This window comes from Colletotrichum gloeosporioides (assembly GCF_011800055.1).
Source record: "Colletotrichum gloeosporioides strain Lc1 chromosome Unknown consensus_86, whole genome shotgun sequence".
In the NCBI taxonomy this organism is placed as follows: Eukaryota; Fungi; Ascomycota; class Sordariomycetes; order Glomerellales; family Glomerellaceae; genus Colletotrichum; species Colletotrichum gloeosporioides.
The window spans coordinates 129,864-154,511 of NW_025544731.1; the positions used below are offsets into that span (position 1 = coordinate 129,864).

Below are 24,648 nucleotides of genomic sequence, written 5' to 3' on the forward strand. Positions count from 1 at the left end.
CGAATCTCAGGACAGAGTACCCGAAGGAATACAAACGATGGTGCTGGGAAAACGACTCCGAAGAAACGTCATAGGGTGGTCATAATACTCAGACATGGGGCAGTGTTCGGTGGCTCGAGGAGAACTTCTTGCGTCTTCATGCATGCACGGCGGACTGCAATGGCTTAATACCAGGCCGCGACGACATAGATGCTGAGTCGGACGTACTTCTACAGATTGATCTGATCAAAAGTGATGCTTGGAAAGATGCCTTGTGCATAAGCATGGATTGGACGTGAAGCAGCCACTCAGCCTAGCGGGCTGCCCAATAAGTATTCCAGACTGTCACTCTTTCGGCAGTCTGCTAGCCGTAATACAGTAACAACCCACAAATGACATGCCTCTCAAATCTGCCGCGTCCGCCGCTGCTAGGCGAACTATCAAGACTGCTTTTGACCAACTTGAATAAACCATCCTTCCCGAGGATTCAGTGAGGCCGTAATTGGAAAGCCGGACTTTAAACAAGCACTCGCCGCTTTTTACGCCGATATACTTCAATTCCACAAACATGCGTACAGCTTTGTCCGTCGTGAAAGTAACTCACCTACTAAAATTTCCTCTGTCAAGTCGCTACTAATACTGATTGAACAAGAGGTTGGAGACTAATGTTCCTCACGTCTTGAGGCCGTTTCGGGAGACGTTTTGAGAACATCCTTGACGATATGAAACGCCATGAAGAGCTTGTAGATCTCCAAGCTGGTGCTCATGGCATCGCGGAGATTCGATAGACCCGCAAAGAGATCAAATCCTGGCGAGAAGAAAGTCTTGCACAGGTGCAAAAGTGTAACGACAAACAGGCCAACAAACAATATGAATCGATTATAACATGGTCAAAATCTGAAGAATCAGATCAGTCGGCTATTCTCAACACGATTTCAGCCGATGGGGCTAGGTTTGCTGGCACTTGCTCGTAGGCTTTGAAGAATGATAGGATCAAGTTTTGGCTCCAGAAGACCCCAGAGTCGCCCGTACTGTGGCTACAAGGCACACCGGGCTCGGGTAAGGGCGTCTTAGCCAGCCAAATTGTTAGATTTATGAGGAGTGCCAACATGTTACCCGTTCACCACTTTTGCACTCACAGGTACGCTTCTTCTACAACATATGAGCAAAAACTTCGCTCCATACTTCTTCAATTACTTTGCAAGGATGATGAGCTGATTGCATACGTGTACGGCGACTGCGTACTTAGGAAGAAGCCACCAACAGTTCAAGCTCTTGAGAGACTCATTTACGCCCCCTTCAATATTTCCTCTCGCCAGCCACGAGAGACAGAGTACATATGAATCATCATAGACGGCTTGTTTGCGTGCGAGCCACGGACGCAGGCTAGCATGTTGAGCCTTATTAACGAAATCACGAGGAAAACAATAGGAATAGGCGATACAATTTGCAAAGTAATGAGTTCAAGCCGAAACTCGTCACACATTGCCAATAGGTCGAATACGCAACATATAATGTTCCTCACGGAAGATAAGAGCAGTTTCAAGCTTGCTATTAGGCAATATGTGTCGCAGTGGTTGCGGTTAATGCATGAGAAGCTCTGGCAGCTTGAGCTTTCCAGGAAGGATATTAACAGCATCGAAAGCGTCATCACAAATAAGGCTGATGGTATGTTTCCCATACAGAAAGCTCATTATGGCCACGATTGTACTAACTTTCACGCCTGCAAGGCATGTTTCTGTATGCTCAACTTGTTCTTGATTACCTATCGAAGAACGTTTTCTTCGGCGGCAAGGAGATGAAAGCATCCATTGACGATATTCCGAAGGAGCTGTCCGAGTTGTAAATTCGATTGAAACGCACCATCTGTGAATTGTAGCCAAGTTCGTCCAGCTACAGGGAGGTACTTCTTCAGATACTCGTCCAGCTGAACCCATGGTCTGCTGATCGCATCAGGTGCATATTTGGATGGATCGCTTTTGCCAAACGACCTCTAAAGAGGATAGAATTCCACTCCGCCTTGATATTCAGCCCTGGCAGCTCGAACGTCACCAACCTAGTGCCACAATATGTTTTGGACATATGCGAAGCATTGGTAGAGGAGCGGCCGGACACAACGTTAACTTTCGTACACATCTCAGTCAAAGAGTACGTTCAGGCACAAACCGCGGATACCATCAATCATGTTTTACTAAAGAATGTCTCAGATTTCTTCAGTCATCGTCAAGAAGTTTTGTCATTGAAGAGACTGAAGTTGTGACAGAACACTGTCTTTCCACATCGGCTTGCCTTATGCCCAGCGTGTAGTAAAGGGCATACATGGTTTTCACGTCTATGCTACGGAGCTTTGGACAGAATAGCTGCTTTATTGTGTTTTTACTTGCTCATCCGGCGGCAGTTCATCAGTTTTCAAGCTTGCATCTGAATTAGCACAAAAGCTCTAGAAGCTCGTATGCGCTACTATTACTCAGCTCCTAGCTTCGCAGACCTATCCAATGGATGACAGGTTAAAGTTCTTGGAAGACCAGCCTCTACTGAAGGAACTTGTAGAAACTTCACCTGCCGATTGAGCTTTTGTCCACGCGCTACCACGGGGTTCATATCAGAAGAGTTACGCCGCCAGCATGAGGTCTCCCACACTCAACTATCTATATGCGACGTTCCAGAATGTACATATCCCCCATTTTTCTCTTTCAGGGCTCTCAAGCGCCACATCAACGAGTACCATCGCTCAGAACCGGCCCTCAGGCCGATACGGCGAGCAGGCCCTTCGAGACCTTCGATACCATTCCTCGATTCAGGTGCCTTCCTCGATTCAGGTGCCGAGTCCGCGTCACACGGCTCTCTCGCTCCAGAAGGGCTATTGGAATCTTCATACGATGATCCATCTGGGGATGATGACATCTTTTCGCTAGACAACCACAGAAGAAGGCTAGAATCAGACTTCTTTGGGAGACAAGCCAGGGTTTAGGAGACCAGATTGACCGAGTCATGACTGGGATCCTGAGATCTCAAACACCGACAGTTGCAGAAGGGATTCGATCGTAAGCGAGAGCAACAAATCAGATGGCATTGAGCAAGTCAAGCTCGACTCAATTGGGTTCCGCGTATGTTCTATGCCAAGCTGCGACATGAAGTTGAGCCCAACTGGCGAAGTGGAGCAGTACAGCCGGCACTGCCCGGAGTTCATGGAATACCACTACTGGAAGCGGCATCATGCTGAAAGCATGGCTCGCTGTGCACTCAAAGATTGCGATATGATGTTCAGTAGCAACAAGGGACTACAGGCGCACTACGAACAGAGGCAAAATATGGACGAGAAATCGCTGTCAATGACTTTTTCAATGGCAAAACGGGCGTCCCTTCAAGGACGAGCACAAGTGTAGTCCGATCAGTTGACCAAACTGACTGTTCCCCGCTCAAGTTCCCAGAGCTCTCATATCTCGAACTTTGCTACGTAGACTCCAAGCACTCAATCAGCCAGCAGGGTTCCCAACGTTCCAAGTTCACTGGCTAGTGGCGTAGGTAGAAATACAAACACGCCCAAACCTCAGCAGCCAACTGCTTCGTACCGTTTATGCAAGGGGAATAATGAATAAAACAGGTTGTTATCCATGCCTTAGGGAGAAATCGACATGTAATTAAACTGGTATATGTCTTTGTGGAATGCCACGATTGGATTCGGCTGGTATTTTTATGTTTATTCGACTAACATGGCCCCCACTTACGATGGACAGTTACATGTACCGACATTGACGTCAGTATTCGAATGAGCAAGGTTTTACACAAAGTACAAAGCCATCACCACTTCAATGAACGTCGATTCAAGATGGCAAAGGATCAATAATACCCAAGGCAGGACGTCTGGGCAGCTCTGTTATGCGACATACCAGATGAGAGAGGCAGTAGCTGTATGATCATGGTGGCCATCATATGTTTTGCGATGACTTTGAGACTTAGAATATGGTTAACAGACCTTCAGTCGCTGGAGGATCCAAAGGCCTCGTGGTCACTAAGCGCATTGCGCCATTTCAGCATTCTTAGAATCCGTTCACAAATATATTCAGACATCTTGGAAGGCTGCCTTTGTGATAACAACCCAGCCTGACGTCGTCAGTCTTGATGGAGATCTCACACCTCGTTCTATAGGACACGATGCATGTTTCCCTTCACGCTGTTTATCTTGAACTGACTACGGTGTGTTTATTTTCTTGAAATAGCTGGCTCCTCTCGAGGAATCTTTCTGTGGACCGCGGAGCTCCGCTCTTCACGCTGAGACTTGTGGGGGGGGGGGGGGGGGGGGGGNGGGGGGGGGAATTTATAGAACTTCAGCGTTTCACAATACGCGCACGGCTGGCTACGTGGGTCTCCTGGAGCTTAACATTGCGAAGGAGATACGAACCATTGATCTGGGGTGCAAAATAGGTGTGTCATGAATTTGATACTTCCGCCTTCCTTCTGCGTTCCGTTTCGATTTCGACATGACGTTCTCACTCTCCTCCGAGTCCTTTTGGTCCCAGCAGTGCATGGCGGGCCAGGGATGCCCGAGATGATGGCAGAATTCCTGTGATGGGCAGGCAAGCGGACGATCTATACAGCTGACATAGTTGGCTCGGCAGGACGGAGAAAAAGCATGAACGTTAAATATATCAGTTAACTGCGTGGGCTACAAACTACAGGGCCGAGTACGATTTGCTCGAATATCCAGGTGACTAGCATCCACGTGCTGCCAGTTTCAATCGGCAGACAGAGTTTGATGAGGCACCTAGCCGCTTGAATGCCATCTGTCCCTCTATAGCGAGGTGTTCCGCTGGATTGAGGTCGTTCGCATGCGCGCACTGGTCACATGGGATCTAATGACCCGGGAGTTGTGAATAAGGTTCGCCATGTTCATGCCCGCACTAATCGCAGTAATTATCGCGGGAATGACTTGGCCGGACTGCCGATCTGAGATTGTTACCAACCCGCGAAGAACAGGTCAATAAACGTGACATGCAGCATCATCCTGCAAATTCTTGTTCGGGGGCTTGGGCATGTGGACTGCGGTTGAACTGACGCTAGCGAAACTGAAATCGGAATGGGTTCACTGCTATTGGAGGAGGATGCACCAAGCTGTAAGAGGTTGGATAAGAGGTATCGTGGCTTTGAAGAGCATGACATCCATCATGGGTTTTGTTTAACAGGTTCAAGGTTCCTTCGGGGGAGGTTGTGTGTAGGCCCCTGGTGACAGTTTGTTGAGGCTCCTGATAAGACTTGCGACTTCATTGATTTTGCCCTGGATAATTTGGCTGTGTTTCATTTTGCCGTCAACCTAGTGCCTTGCAGACTTGGTGGCCTGCACACCGTACGCAGTCTCTCTGCAACTTGATCTGGGCCAGCCGAAAGTCTCTCCATGTTGCGTTAGAGGCCTTTGTTCAAAGCGTGTGTTCGACGTGTCCCTGGTCGAACGTTTGGCCGCTGATGTATTTTCCCTCCGTCCTTGAGCCTTCCTGACTCCAACTTTGCTATGTAGGGCTGTGGATTCCAGCAGGTTCTTAACTGTATGATTGTTCGAGCTTTGGCATAATAGCATGATGTGACACAACGACCGGACCGAAGGAATGCGATCGGTCTGTGAAGGTGCGCATCTAGTCATATCCAATTGGTGTTGAAGATCCAAGATCTGGTTTGTTGCTGTCGTGCGGGAGAGCAGTGACGCTGCTCGCCTCCACGGCGAATAGGAGGTCCTGGATCTCTTGGGGGGTGGAGCACGCAACCGGGCAGAGCGCTGAAGCCATTCAGCGAGGGCGTCGCGGACTGGCTGGAAGGTGCAGGAATGCTACGCTATGCAGGGGGCTAATAAAAGCTCCTTGGAGGGAGAAGAGGATCAGAAATTCTATTATGGAGTTGAGCGGGAAGTAAATACTTACTATGGACTGTAGATACTCGCAGACTATCGTTGGCTTTTGGTTGTGGACGATAGGGCAATCCTATTAACGCTAACTCAAGATAGACAGACTGATTTGCAATCTATGTGGGCAGCTTTCTTTGGGGTAATTGCGCTGCATCAGCATGGGTGGTCAACTGTTCTGATGAAAGATGCCGCTTGGCACTTTCTGACGTTGTTCCTGATAATTAAGCGAAGACCTGGCAGACCATGGCGGCGCGTTCGAGTCCCCGAACCAGCGCACGTCAACGTGCTAGTCAGTTACCTCTGCGGTTCAATATCATTGTCACGGGGTTTTATTTCAATACCATCGAGCGAGCTAAGCAACTCAAAACGTCCTGAGGAAGTTGCGGCAGTAGCTAGTTAACTATTAGGCTATCGCACCAGCTTCGGCTTGCACAACCTGTCCACCATGTCGGAGTCGCCGTCCACAATTATCATCCCAGCGCCCTCCCTTTCGATAGATTGCCCTTCAGCTGCTTGGCAGAAGACACCGCGGGGCAACATGCCCTTGAGTCGCTCTAAATGCGCGCTGTTCCCTTCGGGGTTCCATGTTGTGCACAGCGACCGCTCTTGACATTGGTTGGAGGAGGGGGGGGCGGGTGATGCTTTCAAGGCCGACAGCTGGAAGAAATCGTCTTTCTTAATCGATGTCTCGTTGTGGCTAGAATCCGTATGGAGGTGATGATGATCTTGAGCCCGCCTTCACATATTCAGTGGCAGCTGAGGGGGAGCAGCCTTTCATTTAGTTTATAGCATCAAGGTAAGCCCTGGCTGATCTTGGACTTTCCATGTGGATAACATACCTCTGTATCTTCCGAATCTCATATGCGACCTTTTGGGGAATAGTCTTCTCGCTGGGCGGTGGAGAGGTGCGGCGAAGCCTTGCGTGCACCGCGTGGAAGAACTCCGAAACGCCCTGGTGGGCCGGCCATTGATCGGCCTTGGAGGGTGTGTTGTGCCTGTTGGTCAGATTTAGCTGAGGTAGGCGGTTGAAAAATGGGTAGGTGGTAAAGAATCAGCAGGTAGTTGAATCGGTCGTAGTAGAAGTCGGTATGAGGTTAAGAAATTAACAAGAGGTCGAGGCATTGGAGGAATAATGGTGGAAAGTAAAGTGGGCCATTGTACACCCACCGGAGCGTAATGGCCCACTTGTTTTCGTCCAACTGCACTAACAGAAAGCTCGAGGATGGGTACGCTACATACGGCCTGAGAACTCACACACACTGATGAGGCTATAACATTGTGTTAACGGGCCCTGCCACTCGGCTGCCACTCCTGTGGCCTGCTAGCGAGTGCTAGAGGCTGCTATACAGCCCTCTCTAGCGCCCTAGTGTCTAGCTAGTTCTTCTCTATAGTATATTATAGTTATTACTACGTTCTCAGGTTATAAGTTTAGCCTTATTAAATTAACCCTAAAAACGTTAATTTTAAGGTCCTTTTAACTACTCTAAGTTTATAATAATCCCCTTAATTATCTCTATTATTTTACTATTCTTTTTATATATAGATTAGCTAATTTTATTATTAATTACCTTATCTATTTACTTTCCTAACCCTTAATATACCCTAATATACTATAGTAGAGATCTTATTATATTCACCTTTAATTAAGTATATATAGGTAAGCTTACTACTTTATAAGTTAAACTCCTCTTAATAAACGCCTTATATTATTAATTTCTCTTATTATAACCTCTTATCCCTCTTATCTTATTACTATAGGTAAGCTATTATTATAACTAGCGCTACTATAAAAATAACCCCTATTAATATACTAAAGCTATATAGTAAGTCTAATTAGATAACCTAAAAGGTCTCTATTAATACTATACTTTAAGCTACCTAAATTAATAACTATATTATTAAGAATATTCCTAAGCTTAATATAGAAGTAAAAAAAGAGGCTTAAGTAGCTAATTAAAATATTACCTATAATATCCTCATTATAATTATAAAGAGCCTTATTAATAAGCTCTTTAATATAAACTAAGAGGATAATAGTAACCTATATAAGTTAATAGAAGCTTTAAAGAAATATATCTTAAAGGTCTCAGAAGATATTATTAGTATACTTATTAATAAGTTTAATAAAAGTACTATAGAGGATTATAAAATACTTTATAATATACTTAGATATACTTAGTACTTTAAAAGCTATATCACTAACCTTATTAGTATATACTCTAACTATTATTAGTTTATTATCCTTCTTAACTATTTTAAAATAAAGCTTTTAGATATTTATAAGTTTTATACTACTAATAATAAGATACTTATATAAAATAATATTATTTAGACCTTATTTACCCTTATATAAAATAAAGAGTAGAAGATTAATATTACTACTTTTAAAAAGACTACTAATATTAGCTAGTAGAGTATTAATAGTAAGAAGATATTTACTATATTATTAGTTAATAAGTCTACTACTAAGTATAATTACTATAGATATACCTATACTACTTAGTAGTATATAACTACCTATCTTAAACTTATTCTAGATAATTAGGCTAACTATAAGGCTATCTTAGTAAAGGCTAAGAAGTATATCTATAACGCTAAGTATAAGTAGGATATACCTAAGAATAAGTCTATCTATATCTATACCTCGCTAGGTATTCTTAGTTAATTCTTACTAACTAGTATTACTATTAGAAGACTAATAGATATCACTAAGTAACCTATTTATAATATTATTAGTAAGATAGTACTTACTATTATTACTAACTAGAAGATTCTCTATTTAGATATTATTCTTAACTCTAGCTATTCTAACTTTATTTTTAATAAGCATAGCTACTTTGTTATATATAAAGCTAAAGCTAACTTACCTCTATATAAAGGTACTAATAGAGAGTATACTTAACCTAAAAGCATTAGTATAATCTACTTCTAAACTATTAATTTATAAAACCTAACTAAAATAGTTAACTAAACTATTAATAATATTAAGTATAGCCCTCTAAGTCTAGCTAACCTTCTTAGCTTAAGAAAGTTATATAATATTAGTATTAAATATAACTACTATACCTTAGCTATAATATAAGTTTTATTAGGCACTCTATTTACTAAAGTCGACTAATAATTAAATATCTATATTATCCCTACTATTTAGTATTAAAAAGATATTCCTCTTAATACTACTATTAGCCTTACTATAGTTTACTATAAGTAGCTACTATCTCTTAAGCTTATATATTACTATTTTCTATATACCTACTTTAATTAAGTTATTAAAATATACTGCTATATTAATATTATATTTATAACTTAAGAGATTAAGGATTTCTATTATGAGGCTTACTATCTTATTAAGTCTATTAAGATTATTAGTAGAGATCTTCTACTACTATTAACTAGTATTAGTAATAGAATCTATCTTAATATTATTAAAGTTAAGCCTCTCTCTATTATAAGTAAGAGATATATTTTATACTTTATAGATCACTATAGTAGCTACTATTAGGTTATACTCCTACTTAACTATAACTATAAAGTTATTCTCAATATTATTAAGATATTTAGTAATATCTTTATTAATATAATATATATTAATATTAAGACCTAAATCTATAATAATATACCTAAGTTTAAAAAGGTCCTTTAAGACTTATTCTTCTCTAAGTCTTATATAAATATATCTATTACTAACACCTTATCTATAAATAGTACTATTAAAAAAACTAAAAAGACTATTATTAAGGTATCTTAAACTTAACTAATTAATATTAATCTTCTAGAGGAACTTTAGAACTATACTATTAACTCTACTATTTAGATCTTTAACCTTCTTCTATAAGCTAATAAGGGTAAGCTAAATCCCTATAAGATTATAGCTTATAAGCTTAATCTTATAGCTAATTATAAGCCTCTATATATTAAGTATCTTAAAACGTTTAGATATATTACCTATATATATAAGAAAGGTCCTAATAAGCCTACCTATTTAGCTAAAATAGAAGCTAAAGTAATAAAAAACCTTCTTATTAGCTATAGCTCACTTTATAGTTATATCTACTATATCTATATTCTTAATAAGAAGAAGGTATTCTGCTACTAAGATATCTAATTTTATAAATAGCCTTAGAAGATAGTTCTTCTATTTATTACTAAAGCTCTTATTACTAATAATAGTAACTATACTATTCACTTTAATAATTCTAACCTTCTAATTTATCACCCTATTATATTTAATATAACTAATACTCCTAAGAAACTTATTACTAATATTAATAAGTAGACTTCTAATAATAAGAGTATTAATCTAAGGCTAGCCTATATTAACTATATAATATCTTTACCTCTAGAGGAAGTCCTCTATTATTAGAATATTATAAAAGATATAACTATAATAACTAATAATACTATATAAATATCTTTAGAGACTAATATATAGGATAATAATAATAATAACTTATTTAAGAGTGTATTAGAAGATAAAAAAGCTAATTATAAAGATCTAGCTTATACTATAGATACTATTAAAGAGGTAATTAATATAATAGTCTTAAAGATAGTAATCTAAAATAAACCTTATTAAGTAGCTTAAAAGCTTAAGGAATACTACTATTAGCTTACTAAAGTTTATAAGTATAAGAAGAGGCTCTTTATAGCTACTAATATCTAAGTTCTAAACTGTACTTATTACTTCACATTTAGTGCTATTATTACTACTACCCTATTAAAAGTTCTACCTAATAGTATTATTATCCTAAAGTCTTATAATAATATTAAGTCTAACCCTTAGTAGTCTAACTAAAAGGTAGTATTTAAGCGTAAAATATAGCAGTTTTATAATAAAGAAGTATATAAGCTTATATACCCTTCTTATAATACTAAAATCCTACTTAGTAAGTAGGTATTTAATATTAAGATTAATAATAATAATAAGATTATTTAATATAAAACTTATTAAGTAGTCTATAGTAACTATAAGTATAGAGATTAATCCTCTTAAGAGGTCTATATAGCTATTACTATAGCTACTATAATCTATATATTCTTCACTATTATAGCTCTTTATAAACTTAAATATAAGATATATAACTTTAATATAGCCTTTTTAACTACTTCTATCCCTAATAATATAAAAATCTATATATACTAGCCTCTAAGCTTCTCTATAGATAATAGTAAAGTTTAGCTACTTTAAAAAGCACTCTATAGCCTTTATAAGAGCTCTCTCTAGTAATTTAACTATATTAATATTAAGATATAAAAGCTTAGCTTTACCCCTATTAATAGTAAGGTCTACTTATTTATTAATAAATCACTTAAAACTTATACTCTTATATATATTAATAATAATATTATCACTACTCTTAATAAGAAGATAACTAAGTAAGTTTACAATATACTTAGTAAAATCTACCCCCTTAAAAACCTTAGTAAAGCTATTAAGTTTCTAGGTTTTTAGATTATCTAAAACTATACTAATAACTAAATCTTTATTAACTAGACTAAATATACTAAAACTATCCTTACTTACTTTAGATATAAAGATATTAACCTTATTAAAACTCCTATAGTATCCTATAAAGAGCTATTAATAATATAAAACCCTAAAGAGTATATAGAAGAAGAATATACTATTTATATTAAAGAGACTAATTATTATAACTACCTCACTACTAATATATATCCTAATATATCTTATACTATTAGTAAGCTTAGCTAAGTTAATATTAAACCCTCTAAAGCTTACTTTTATACTATAAAGTATCTCTTTTAATACCTTAAGGAAACTATTTACTATAATATTATCTTTAGTAGTCCTAACTTAATAATTAACTATAACCTATATATTATAGTAGATTTATCCTTTATAGATAATAAGCTCTCTTATATCTTAATTAGTAGCTATATTATTTACTTTACTAATAGCCTAATTACTTAAAAGTTAAAGAAGTAGACTTTTATTACCCTTAATTTAACTAAAGCTAAATATATTAACTTAACGCCTACTATAGTTACTATAAAGTAGCTATACTATATAGTTAAGTAGCTTCTTAATTAGAAGATCTTTATACTTACTATTCTTTTTATTAATAGTACTAATATATATATTAATATTATAAACCCTCTTAATAAAGTTTAAACTTATTATATTAACTTCTACTATAAGTAGATTATTTAAGAAGCTATTTATAATAAAACTATTATAATCTATTAAATTAAAAGTAATAAAATACTTACTAATAACCTCATAAAAAACTTTAGCCTTTATAAGTATACTAAATTTATTAGAATACTAAGATTAATAGAAGGTCTTAATTAAGTATAAAAAGATAGAATAGAGGATATTAACTAGCTTAGAAAAAGATTAATCTAGGCTTTTTAAACTAATTAGAGGCTAGAGATTATCTAATATTTCACTAAGTTATTAAATAATTAAAAACTCCTCATTTTTAAGCTTTTTAGCTTAAAGAGCAATTTTAGCTAAAATAGCTAGTTTATACGTTAGCTAGTACTATAAGGCCTAAGGGGGGGTATTAATAGGCCTTACTACTTAGCTACTACTCCTATAGCCTGCTAGTAAGTACTAGAGGCTACTATACAGCTCTCTCCAGCGCCCTAGCGTCTAGCTAGTTCTTCTCTATAGCATATCATAGTTATCACTACATTCTCATATTATGTCTTGGAACTAATAGACTTTCTAAAGCCGATAGAATGAGGAGCAAGAGGAAGACTGCAACAGCAGCAATGACGGCTAGAGTAATCGTGGGTTATAGCAATGATGAAGATAAACTGCCTGTTAGGTCTTGAGTTTAAGTACAGCATCCTCTATCACTAATCTCCTCTTCTATAAAACTAATAGCTGGGGATGTTGACTGTCCATATTGCAATTGCAAACCTAGTTACAGTGCAAGCTGGGCCAGCCCCGCTTAATTTCAATAGATGGTGGATTCGGCGGGCGGCGACAATTCGTATAGATGTAGAAGATTGAAGACAACTTTGGCATTAAGTTCTGTGCGGGCCAAAGTGAGGTTGGTAAGTACCAAGCATTGCATTTCGTGATGATCCTCGCTATCCTCAACGTTTCCTTTTTTTTGCCTGTCTATGGGGCCGTCTGATTGAAACGATTGTCCAGCCTGTAAATATCGCGCCTTGTATGCCACTATGTCGCTCAGGTGCGGCCAAATCACCCGCCGCCTTGAGGTGGCATGAGGAGCGCGAGCAAGGTGAGTAGGGTGAGGTAGTACAAGATCTCAACTTACAGGCTACAGCGTGTTGAAGTCTGTTACTAAGGAGATACTTATAGTAAACAGTTGGACGGTATGCGCTACATTGGTGGCTTGCATTAGTATGTTTCAGGCTGCCCTCTCTCCTCCCCAACCGAAGGCTTCAATGTTCTGCTTGAGGAATGCGAATTATTCAGCGATGCTATCTCAGCCGACATAAATTCGTCTGCCTGGCAGCCGTTTGATATACTTTTATGATTCTCCTGGAGAATTATTTCCTAATAGGCTGCAATCCTGCTGCCATCTACTGCGCGGGCTTTTTCGACCACTCTATCAGGGCTCCAAAGTCATTGCAGACATGCTTCGCCTCCATGTGAACGACCCACGGATCTCCCTTCCGGCCGCCCTTGGCCGTCGAATCGGCGAAACATAATAGATCATCTAATATGTACTTGAAGAAGTGCGCTGTTTGCTCGCTCCACTTTTTACGTCTCTCTAGGATGTTGTTGCTGGGGAGTTTCGCAACCGGGACACTTTGTGCGAGGTTGACAAAGTCTTCTAGGATGACCCCCAGGCAGTATATTTAGTGGACTTCAGAGGTTTCGCAGAGGTCGAACGGGAGAGTTATCTCGGAACCACCTCCATGATGGCCCGAAGCTTGAATGAACGCTAGCCGGCTGTTATCAGCAAACGTATGACGAAATGGGTCTGTCGTATGGGATGTACGGAAATTCAAAGATTCCCACATACTGATTGTGTTATTAAGCTTTCCTATATCCATGAAAGCCTCTTCTGATACCTGCTAGGAGTGCTTCTCCCAGGGTTTTATCACAGCTGTGAAACTGAAGTCTGACAGTGGGTTAGGATTTAAGCTGGGGATTCTCTGTCGCCTGGAAGAAAACTTAGAAGGGAAGAAAGATTCTCTGGGGTGAACAAGTTTCATACCTGCGGGCACATCACCACTAAGATCGGATCCGGCACGATAAGAGGACTTAAGTCCTAAACTCCGGCTCGTCCAAATTTCCCATGTAAGAATGATTATTAACATGACCAGACAAGACAGAATTGCTCCCTCTGTGCACAGCCGAGTGTTTTCCCGAAAGGCTCTCTTCCATTGGTGCCTCCTAGACTTTGAATCTCTCATTCTGGGATCTATAACCTCTGCTCTTTCTAAGTCTTTGATTAGACTGGTTCCCTCCATGTGTAGTCTTGGTGCACAGGTGTGTTCAATTGAGGCCTCTAGACGCTGACGTGGCAGCGAATGCCGCATTCGACTGAAGAGATACCTGGGCAAGTAATGAATAATAAGGTCGAAAATGTCAAACATGAAAGGAATAAGTTCCGAGAGAACTGGGCCACCGAATTAGCCTAACACCAAAGGACGAAAACCTGGGCACAGGTAGCGAATTCCGGAATTGCGACGTCGGTCCCCACTCGGAGTTGGGTGGGTCGGTCGGACAGGTGCACCGGACTTGTTGCCGGGGTCGTTCCGGACCCTTTCCGGAATCATCCATGTTCCAGTCGAACCGGTAGTGCCCTGGAACCCTCCTCGGCTACCCTCGATGGCTGGGTACGGTGGATAGGTCGCAGTACCAAGGTTCGTGCAACCTACGTTATGAATTGCATCTTCTTCCGCCACTGTGGAAATCGCCAATTATGGTGTATTTTTCTGGAACACCCAGTCTCACGCCTTCGTGTCGGTAGGCACAATGTCTCATCTCATCGTTTGTTTAACTTCAAGGGCAACTCGCAGAGTTATTCTCTAGGTAAACCTGAGTACGTGTACTAGCAAGTCGACAATTCCGACGGCTATCGGAGCTCTGAAGATGCTGTCGAGAGCATTGTGACAACCGAGGGAAAGGCCCGCGTTCTCTCGCACATTGAGAGATTGCTGTGGCTTTGAGTTGTGGCACTGCTCTCAGTGACGCTGGTGGTACGTTTGGCTGCAGAGAGAAGCCAGCGTGACTGCTTGCGAAACGTGTCATCCTATGAGTTGGGGTTCGCCTCTGATTTGGGTGAGAATCCATTACCCCAGTCGCTTTTGGTTGGTATGAGGTGTTGTCTGACATGTCTTACTGGTAATATCGGTGGAATCTATGGCCTTGAAGCCTGTTCAGTTCACTTCTGGAATTGAGAGAGATGAGTAAGACGAGGTTTTGCTCAACCTCAGTGGTGTCAGAAAATGTATGTTGGGGACCCTTCGCCAATTATTGACGCGAATTGGGATGAGCTAGAGGCCGGTTAGTAGCGCTCTGGGTTTAACGGTGGTTGAAACTTGTACTGACTAAGGTAAAGCTGTTGAGTTGGTTCTCACGCGGGGCGAGACTTCAACTAAAGACGGACAGTACATACAGATGATGGAGAAACCAGGCTCAGATAGTATGTACTGCGTGAGGTGAGGCCTTCAGTTTCTGAGACCGACTTTTGCTGGCTATTCTGATATAGTACCACAGCGTTGACGTGGGCTATTCTTTGTATTGCGTCAACCAGCTGCGAAAGGCCGTGTATTTCGATCACTACTTCAAAGAAAAGCCCACAGCATGGTATTTCACACACATGGGTACGAAATTCTGGTTATTTTCAACAGTCCATGCACTAGGTAGCTTACTCTTTCCTAGATCACTGTGTCAATTACCTTCGGCAGGCTATTGAGTATCATGCGGATTTGACTCGGCATACGACTTTGACGAACACAAGCAACTGGTTAGCCCTATATGGACAAATCCGCATACGTTTCGTGATTTTGAAAGGATCCTAGCATGGGATAAGACGCGTGTAGGACCTGTAATTTTGTAGCTTAACATTCATTTATGGTGCGAGCAAATGTTTCATGCCTGTTAGTTCTTGTTTGGGTTGAAGCTTTCGTGCAACCTTGATTCACGTGGTTGCGTTTTGGATAGTTCTACGAATGACATCAAAATTGTGGTACACCAGAGTCCCAATTTATTTGTGTTCTATTTCCGATTTCTCGTGTATTAGGGGGTCCTGACAGCGTTCTAGTCTCGACAGATTTCATATCAATATGTAGATGGCCACTGGTGATGGTAGCATTACCTTGTGTGCTTTTCCGGACATGTCTGTCCATTTGTAGAGAATCTTGTTGTCTCTTCAGGTATGGCACAATATGTTGCCGTTGGTAATAACACTATCTTTAGTCATGGTAGCCACTGGGTTCAAAGTTGTGTCCGCACGGTAAAGAAGACCCTTGCAAATGATTTCAGCACGTAGGTTCATTATGGAATCGAAAAGAGCAACAACATACCCGACGGATGAGGTCAAAGCAGTCACTTAGTCTTTCATACTCGCCATTATGTCCATGAACTTGTCCACATTCTTCATCCCACGTCGACGCCATGGGAGCGAAACGCTTGCGAATATCTTGCAGACACTTCAGCTGGTGGAACATGGCCGGCATCGCGCAATACTGAAAGCCAGTTGTGAGGTTAGTAGCGGCCACAACGCCACCATTGCTAGGGATCATGTTGTCCCAGGCATTCTGGGCCTCCTTGGTTCAAAAGCCATAGGTCTTGCTGCCCATGATCACGGATGGCATTTCTGGCTGATGAGGCAGGCTGAACGAGGGTGAAAGCATAGCTGAAGCTGCAAGGCAGTCACAGGCTACGAGGATTGCAAAATGCCTGAGATGTGTTCCATGCTTAGGCACTTGCTATTATCTGGGTATCAATTGATGGATAAGGTACACACCATGGGTCGCGTGTTGATGCTGCAGCGGTCGTCTGAACTGGATGTTGTAAAACAATTCTGAAGAGCGTCTTCTGGGCCTACCAGCCTGACACATATCCTCTACGTCCTCGCCTCTTGACGGATGTACTAAGCGAAATCTTTCGGTTTTGCTCAGAGTCTGATATGCCGCTGAATCAAGGCTTCTCACGCCGGCCAAAGTCACGATTGAATTCATGGGGTCTTCCCGTGTTCTTCATCATATTGGCCTTCACCTCAGCTTTTGCTTTCTGCTGGAGATGGAAAGCTTGAATACGATTCGCTCCTGTCATCCTACCCACCGTAACACACGCCTTTTCAGCACACCCAGGGCTTCTACCGTTTGATCACCACACCCAAGAACTATGGTAAGGCCTTAGCCTACAAGACTGGTGGGATAATCAATGAAGAGACTCTAGTGGTGGTACGACGCATAGGGGGTTCCATATGTTCCACATGATTCACTGTCTTGGTGCCATCCGTGGAGAGTTTACGAAGTTGGCTATGGATAGAGCGCGCCGTTTTTCTTACAACTTCCGAAAAAGACACATCCTCAGCAACCTAGAGATACCACTTGGTACATTTCTTCGACTTCGTCCGCCAAGTAAGTTCAGTTTTCAAGTACATGTTGATGTTCGACCCTTACGCTAATGTTAGACACCAGGACATCTTGTACTTTGCGGTTTCCGCATTAGAGCCTCTGGAACTCGACTTTGGAGAACCTTGAGCTTTTGAGATGGCATATGAATGTAAAGATTGGAGGGTCCTCATGAAAGACGTTGGACAGCGCAATCTAAATACATAGAGCTTAGATAACTTAAATTGATCATAATCTACCTGCATGGATATCATTAGCCTCCCCATCGCCCTCGCCTATATAAAAAACGAGTGGGGTATCGGGTGGCCTACTCTTGAGTCATCCATGAGTCACTCATGGAATGATCACTCAACACAGGGCAGACAAACGCAATGGCTTACTCAAATTTGTGTAGGCTTCACCAGTGCAAACACTTTCATGTATCTACTGGAAGCACTATCACATTGCCATGATGCAGAGGTTGGTTATCTTGGACGACAAATCACAAAGGCTTTCCCTTTCTCACCACTCTCGCGCAGACACTATACACAGATCATCGACTTTCCGGCAGATACAAAAGTCCTGAAAGATATTGAAAATTGCTCAGATTGGGATCAATGTGAGTATTTGCTATGGTAGCACCCAGCTAACTATACCTGCGTATTCTATCCATTTCAAGCCTTGGTATTGGCAGTAGGCAAGTCACTAGACTAAGGTTCCTCGCTATCAGCATCGTAGACACCAGTCAGGTAGTGACGTCTCTCGACAGTTTTGGGTCTCTTGCTCTCGCTCGAGGGCAAGTCGCCGGACCTTAGTTCCTCGCCATCAGCACCGTAAACACCGATAAGATAGTGGCGCTTTTCGTGGGGAAGACGCTTGACTATGGAGTTGGTAGCAGCCTGGGGCCCATAGAATGCATTAGCGAGTTCATACTGCTTGATAAGACATTGTATGGGAGTCCTACGTGTCATCTCCGGTGGGCAGAGCGGAAATCAGGCCGGCTATGGAGAAGGCAACGGCGAGGGACTTGATGATTTGCATGATGGGATTTGATGTGTTCGAAGAAGACTGATGTCTGTGTTAAGCTGATAGGTGATACGTGGATCGAAGGGGCGATAGAAGATGAGATGTTTTCAGTGTAATTCGTTAATTCTCCTCACATTCTGTCACCAACCTCAACCCAGACGCACACGGCGGTGGCAGACATTGCGGACAAACACCAATTCAAGACGAACAGACGCGATGATTGCAACATAGATTCGGCCGATACATACATGGAATCATCTTCATCCTCAATAACCACCCTCCTTTGAGACAATGAAAAACAGCTTTACCCACCGAAGTGGGGAATTGGAAAAGCCGGATCAAGACTGCAATTTCCGTCCCCCATCTCGTCTCATTACTTGTCATCCAGTCAGTATTGGTGCTCCAACTCTGGTGGCCGACTCCAGCTCTCCACTCGTTGAGTGAAGTAAATGGACTTGTTTCAGAATGTGAGCAAAAGACCGCAGTTATACCGATTGTGCCAGTATCCCCGCAGACAAAGCCGTAAGTCAACCCAGAATTGGTCCATTTTCATCATCGAGTGATGAATGGGCGAAGGCTCTGATCGCGATACACCCTTCATGGACGAATATCATGCCAGGCAAGTTCCAGCTGCCCTTCTCTCCCAAATACCAAATAAATTCTTGCTGCTAACGATCTGTAGTTGGAAGAGACTTTGTAACTGTGGGTGATTGGAAACAGCACCAAAACCATCACCGCCCGCCATGCACTTCGATGGTCATGATGTATTCTCCGTAGCGGTGTTTCATCAGCTTCATTGCTTAAACCATCTCCTGAAGGAATTCAACAACTGCTCGAGAGCAGTAACGTCACACCTCGTCATGGTACACACAAGCACAAGCCTGAAACGGAGACACTACAGAACGTCGGTCACTGCTTCGATTATCTGCGATCCTCGTTGATGTGCTGCGGGGACACTGCATTTGAGGGTCAGACGCGTGATACGAATAAGCCCGGAACTCTAGGGGAGAGTTCTCTACACATGTGTAACGGCTACGAGAAGATAAGATCATGGGCACAATCACATCGCGTATCTATTCAAGATGGTTTTGGAAATGAGCGAGTAAAAGAAGCGACAGAAGCACTACACGCACAGGCACACAAAATATCAGCTAGAAAAGAGTTCTCTGATAATCAAATGTAGAAAATTTCCCACAGAGGAGTTTTATGTAGAATATGAGCCATTCGAGACATGTATGTCGGATTAAAACATCTGCAAGCTTACATCAGAGCCATCACAGTCAAAGGGCACAGTGACTGGAAAATCCACAAATATACCATGATCGAACCTAAGACTTTCAAGGCAGTTGGTTCAGTCATTTCTGCAGATCTCATGAATGTTGCGTTTGGAAAATCAACAGTCTACATACTGCTAGGGTGACGGCATGTAACACTCAGATCCCAGTCCGAAGCCGAAGATATGTACAGACTCTGTCTGAGCATTCCCAATTTCCGGGAAGTTGAAATTCACCACTCTATCCAGGCAGTGAAACATATGGTCCCGGTCGAGGTTGAGGAAACCTAAACCTGTCCCTCTCTGTTCCGTCTTTGGCGTCGTAACATGCTTGATGACTTGTCTAACAACGTACTCGCATTGGGGAAAGTGAAAATCATCCACCGTAAACAGAAACCCATTATTTCCGGCGGCTCTGGCTAGAACTGTTCCTGCGAGATTGGCTTCGTGCGGTTGAAGTCCTCATACCACACAAAGTCAGACATGCTGAACCACCAGTCCCGCAGCTCTGCGTCGAGACAGAGGTGGTGAATCCAGCCGCCTGCGGTCGGGTCGAAAACGCAACCGCGCTGCTTGGCCCCTTCTGGGTCCTTCAACCCGTTACAGTAGGTGTGGTTGTAAACGAGGCCGTAATCCGGGACGTTGGCGTGGCCGCCTGAGAGGAAGGTGTACTCTGGCTCTGTTTGCGATGCAAGAAGCTTGCGAACTTTTGCGAGCTCGCGGGTCGCATTCCATGCGAGACCCATCGACGCGGCCCAGGTGATGAGACATGCAGCGCTCAAGATGCCCCGAATTATGGTCCATCTTTAAAACGTCCTGAGGCTCTGGCTAAGATTTAGACGCTGACGGGAGTCTATCCAAGAGAGTTCTATCGTCTCTGGAGAGTTTTGGGCTGTTGAGAGGCTGCTTCTCAGTGTGGCAGATAAGGTGTTAATCGGGTTTGGGTGTTATGAGGATGATGTATTGACGTTTGCTTTGACCTGGCTGAGACAAACATGGAGATGTAAGGAAATGATCAGGTTGGCTGTCTGATGGTGATGAGCTAGCCCTTAGAGATGCGGGATTGCATCCCCCTTGATCATTGTTCCATGCACCAGAAACCACCAGGAAACACTCACTTCCGGAATGGCTGGTAAGATGGAATCGGAACCGGAACCGAAATGGTTTATGAGGGCGGCACAGTCGTGCTCGTGGGGACCATCAGGCCCTTTTGGAATGGATGGTGATCACCGTCACTCCGGACCCGACCGGACCGGGTATTGATACATCACGGAAGGATCACACAGCGTTGGACGAATTCATTGTGCTTCTTGTAGGCGGCTGGAAAGAAGCAGTCGCGGAAGAAAACAACGGAACGCCAAAACGCTAGAATAGTCATTTTCTCCCGATTTGGAAAGATGTCAAGACAATCCAGTCAGGATGGGGAACTGGAGGCAGCCCCTTTCTTCCTGCCCGACCCAGAAGAGTGCTCAATTGAGAGGCGCGAAGTTGGAGATCACTCTTCTCGGAGGGTCAACAGAGCGACCATTGCTGTCCATGTTGCTCTCTTGTATTTGAATGCCGCTTGGCTGGCTCAAAATCTGGTAGGCCTGCGTCAACAGACATCATGCACGGAAGTACAAGGCTTGTATGGTTAGCGCATCCTCCTCTTAAAATTCCTTGAGATCAAGTACTCACCTTCTTTTCACTTCGACAGAGCCTTAAGGGGCACCGACAGAAATGGAGCACGAGAAGTCGGAGCTTCCGCTCGGAAAGCGGTCGCCATTCACTAGCCTGAATCAAAGTATTACCGATGCAGCCTGGCAGACGATCAGCATGGACTCGTGGTGTAAGTCAATCTATCCGGCTGAGGATGTTTGTGCACTGATGCAGTTATCTATTTTGAAGTGGATTGGATCAAGATATCGAAATTGAAGGTTGAAGCAATGGGCGAAGAGTCCATTGAGTTTAGCAACGGATCCGGCTACTGTTTTGGTCTAGACGTATTCCACCAGCTTCACTGCCTCAATCACCTTCGCAAGAAAACCATGATGTACAACCACTTGTATCCGGATCTCGCGGATGACGAGGATATTCCGTAGGGCTTCCATCTTCGTAAGTGCCGTATGTCTTTGTCTTAGGTCTCCCAAGATTGACACCAAACAGCCCACTGCATTGAAAATTTGACTCAATTCGGCTTTCTCCTCAGTGTCAGGCAGACTTGACACTTATCCCTCAAAGATGGGCAGATGAATGGCTTGAGCCATGGGCGGTCTGGGAGAATCAGCGTCAATGCCGGAACTTTGACAAGACTCGCGACTTGGCGCGACACCAGCGACCCAGGACGGCGAACCTTTTGGTACATCCCCAGCTTGGGCCAGTAGCCTCTGGGCACTTGAGCCTCTCGGCCTTGCCCAATGTCCAAGAAGAACATGACGATTTGGGACGTATGTAAATTACTAGGAATGTAGCTATTTAGCCTGCCATTGAAACACGAGTCTTGAATATTGAGACAGAGTTCTTTAGCCAGGAGTAACGCTTGCCATTTGGTGATAATTAATGAATCTTCATATGCACCTTGCGCTTCAAGAAGCCAACAGCATGTTTCTAAACCTATAGAAAGGTAGCGATTATTGCTGGAGGCACAAACATGATAAACCCCAGGAAACATGGAAAGTGTGCCCCGAAGCCTCTGTAGCCTTGATAAGAACCCATGCCGCCCCAGCTGCTACAATTTGTGAAATACAAATTGCCATGTTGTGTATGGCCAGCAAGGATGTAGTACTGTGCATCGAATCAAGCTGACAAGTTTGCTCCCCTGTCACCTCCTTTTCCTAAGAAAATGCCGATAACTCGCATGAATTCAGCATGTACGGAGTCCAATTTGTCAGTGCAAAGAAAACACCAACTGCACCGAGAATAAAGGATGCAACTTCGACGCTAACGGGGAGAACAGAGACCCCAACCAGCCATGCTTCCAGGATGGCGAGACATAACTTCCAGGTCGCTATTAGATCTTTGGGATTACATAAGCCGCCTCTGAAGAAGCAGGGGTCGTTTGCCTTTCCTTTCCACAGTCTTCTCGCGAACATGGTGGTCCCCAGATCCGCCAGGTGAAACAACAATGCGGTTCCAGAAATGAGTCTCTCTGCGCCGAGTTGGCGCCCTGAAGAATCAAACTTGGATATCGTAACTACACTTAGGTCAGCAATTATTCTCATGGGCAAACTAAGTTTACTTAGGTCTGATACGTAGCTTTGCAGAGAGATCTTTTCATCAGCCTCCTATTCCAGAGTGGCAAGTACGGTTTGAGAACTATCATATTTACCTGCTTGTGTAGTGTAACACAAAAAACTATGCAAACCACGACGCCAGCTGAATTCGGCACACACGATGGGTGACATGAGGCAAGGTTCTGATGGTTTTAAGTAGTCGGACAATATGCTGACTGAAGGAATTTGAGACAAGTGCATGGTCCATCGTCTGCTGAAGAGCCGTGGCCTTTCGCATTGGGAGCGTCGCAAGCAGGATAATTGCTAAAGTTGAAGCAGAGAAGCATGCCAGGCCAGGGAACGACGGGGTCCAGACGTAGCCAACGAATCTGACGAGGACTGATCCCATGGAACTGAACTGACTGATCCAAAGGTTGGCAATTGATTGTTGCTCTGGTATGAAGTGTTCCACGACCAATGCCCGCAGCCCCAGTGACAATGGCTGCGCAAATATGTTCAGCGTACAAAGTGCTATATCGGCCATAACGTGAGCAATGGTCGAACGATCCGACATTGTGAACGCGGATATCAGGCAGTCGGTAATTCAGTTGCTGCAGCTAAACACAAAAGAGACAGAATCACACCGGCACCCCCAACCAAGACCAGTGGCCGTTGGTTACAGCGGCCCTCAGTCATGGCAGCGACGATCGGTGGTACGAGAAGTCCGGACCAAGGTCTTGATGCCACGAGAACCGGCAGAACAGACACGGGAATCCCGAGCGAAGAAAGGTAAGCTAAACCCGGCCCTGTTTAGTTGACCATATAATAATAAGAATACGGGTGTAGCTCACCAGGCCAAACACCTGCTGAATTTTCCACGTTATTTGTAACTGTCATCAAATTCAGCCTCAGTCTTCTGCCTCTTTCCTTGACACTTGGTAAGTTACCCTAGAAATGGATCCGTAAACATGAGCAGATCAAGCCGCCGAGGTTTATGAAATCTGGCAATCATGACTTTGAACGCCGAAATCCTGGCACGGAAAAGCCTGTACTCTGGAGGCTCAGTTTATGTGGAACCTGTCGTTTACTTCCTTCCAGAAGCCGCTGGAGATTTCCGAGACAGGTGAGGTTGTGCGAGCAATGCATGAGAAGCAGAAGATGTCGCAGTACAATTTTACAAAAGTGCCGAAGACACGGAAGTAAACATGAACCACCGGTCTTCTCATCAATACTTCGATTGTTGTGCTTATTCCAGACGCCTCTTGGTGCCACAGTCGACTTAGCGTGCCGCATTACCCCTGAGTCCAGTTGCTGCCGGACCGGAATGGCACCTGACCCAGGTGGCCACCGGAACCAAGAGTCGGGGGGGTCCTCTGCAGACTGGGCCGGCGCCACTTTAGCTTGGCTAGCCGTCGAATGTGTCTATTTGTGCATGTTGACATCGATTGCATGGTTTGTGGCTGAAGTCGTTAGCTTTACCAGAAGATGAACGCTACTAGTATTCGGGCGCGAATCAGCGACATCGAAGTTCTCGTGGGTTTCCAACCTATACCATTACTCGGCTCGTTGAAGAACAAGCTTAGAATTGAAGCTGATGCAAACAATACTCCAGCATACACTTCGATCAAATCGATTGTACCGTCCCATCGATTTTTCAATTGCAACTAGCTCCGAGGATGACGAATCTGGCGAAGATAAGCAGTCACAGGAACAGCCTGAAAAGCCCAGACAACGTGTTAGGGCCTCGTTGATCCCATTTGTACTTGGTTTTG

At 43.0% G+C, this 24,648-nt stretch overlaps 6 protein-coding genes and 1 pseudogene across 7 annotated transcripts; 6 read left to right on the forward strand and 1 right to left on the reverse strand.

The window, feature by feature from the left end:
• Positions 1-376: 376 nt before the first annotated feature.
• GCG54_00015298 (uncharacterized protein) lies at positions 377-1,322 on the forward strand (the record flags this gene model as incomplete). Its single annotated transcript, XM_045415105.1, has 5 exons — positions 377-396; positions 471-574; positions 664-722; positions 768-949; positions 971-1,322. 5 exons carry the CDS (start codon positions 377-379, stop codon positions 1,320-1,322), a joined length of 717 nt encoding a protein of 238 aa, XP_045258278.1.
• Positions 1,323-1,370: 48 nt separating this feature from the next.
• Positions 1,371-2,239, forward strand: GCG54_00015299 (uncharacterized protein; the record flags this gene model as incomplete). Its single annotated transcript, XM_045415106.1, has 3 exons — positions 1,371-1,647; positions 1,710-1,821; positions 1,873-2,239. 3 exons carry the CDS (start codon positions 1,371-1,373, stop codon positions 2,237-2,239), a joined length of 756 nt encoding a protein of 251 aa, XP_045258279.1.
• Positions 2,240-2,298: 59 nt separating this feature from the next.
• On the forward strand, positions 2,299-2,950 carry GCG54_00015300 (uncharacterized protein; the record flags this gene model as incomplete). The annotated part of the gene is made up of 2 exons (XM_045415107.1): positions 2,299-2,376; positions 2,486-2,950. 2 exons carry the CDS (start codon positions 2,299-2,301, stop codon positions 2,948-2,950), a joined length of 543 nt encoding a protein of 180 aa, XP_045258280.1.
• Positions 2,951-2,970: 20 nt separating this feature from the next.
• On the forward strand, positions 2,971-3,365 carry GCG54_00015301 (annotated as a pseudogene). The gene has a single exon. A coding segment is annotated over exon 1 (395 nt).
• A 13,900-nt stretch (positions 3,366-17,265) lies between these two features.
• Positions 17,266-17,536, forward strand: GCG54_00015302 (uncharacterized protein; the record flags this gene model as incomplete). Its single annotated transcript, XM_045415108.1, is given in 2 exon segments — positions 17,266-17,413; positions 17,424-17,536. The coding sequence occupies 2 exon segments, from the start codon at positions 17,266-17,268 to the stop codon at positions 17,534-17,536; spliced, it is 261 nt and encodes an 86-aa protein (XP_045258281.1).
• A 1,619-nt stretch (positions 17,537-19,155) lies between these two features.
• Positions 19,156-19,595, forward strand: GCG54_00015303 (uncharacterized protein; the record flags this gene model as incomplete). The annotated part of the gene is given in 2 exon segments (XM_045415109.1): positions 19,156-19,275; positions 19,287-19,595. 2 exon segments carry the CDS (start codon positions 19,156-19,158, stop codon positions 19,593-19,595), a joined length of 429 nt encoding a protein of 142 aa, XP_045258282.1.
• A 509-nt stretch (positions 19,596-20,104) lies between these two features.
• GCG54_00015304 (uncharacterized protein) lies at positions 20,105-20,431 on the reverse strand (the record flags this gene model as incomplete). Its single annotated transcript, XM_045415110.1, has 1 exon — positions 20,105-20,431. One exon carries the CDS (start codon positions 20,429-20,431, stop codon positions 20,105-20,107), a length of 327 nt encoding a protein of 108 aa, XP_045258283.1.
• Between the last annotated feature and the right edge of the window lie 4,217 nt (positions 20,432-24,648).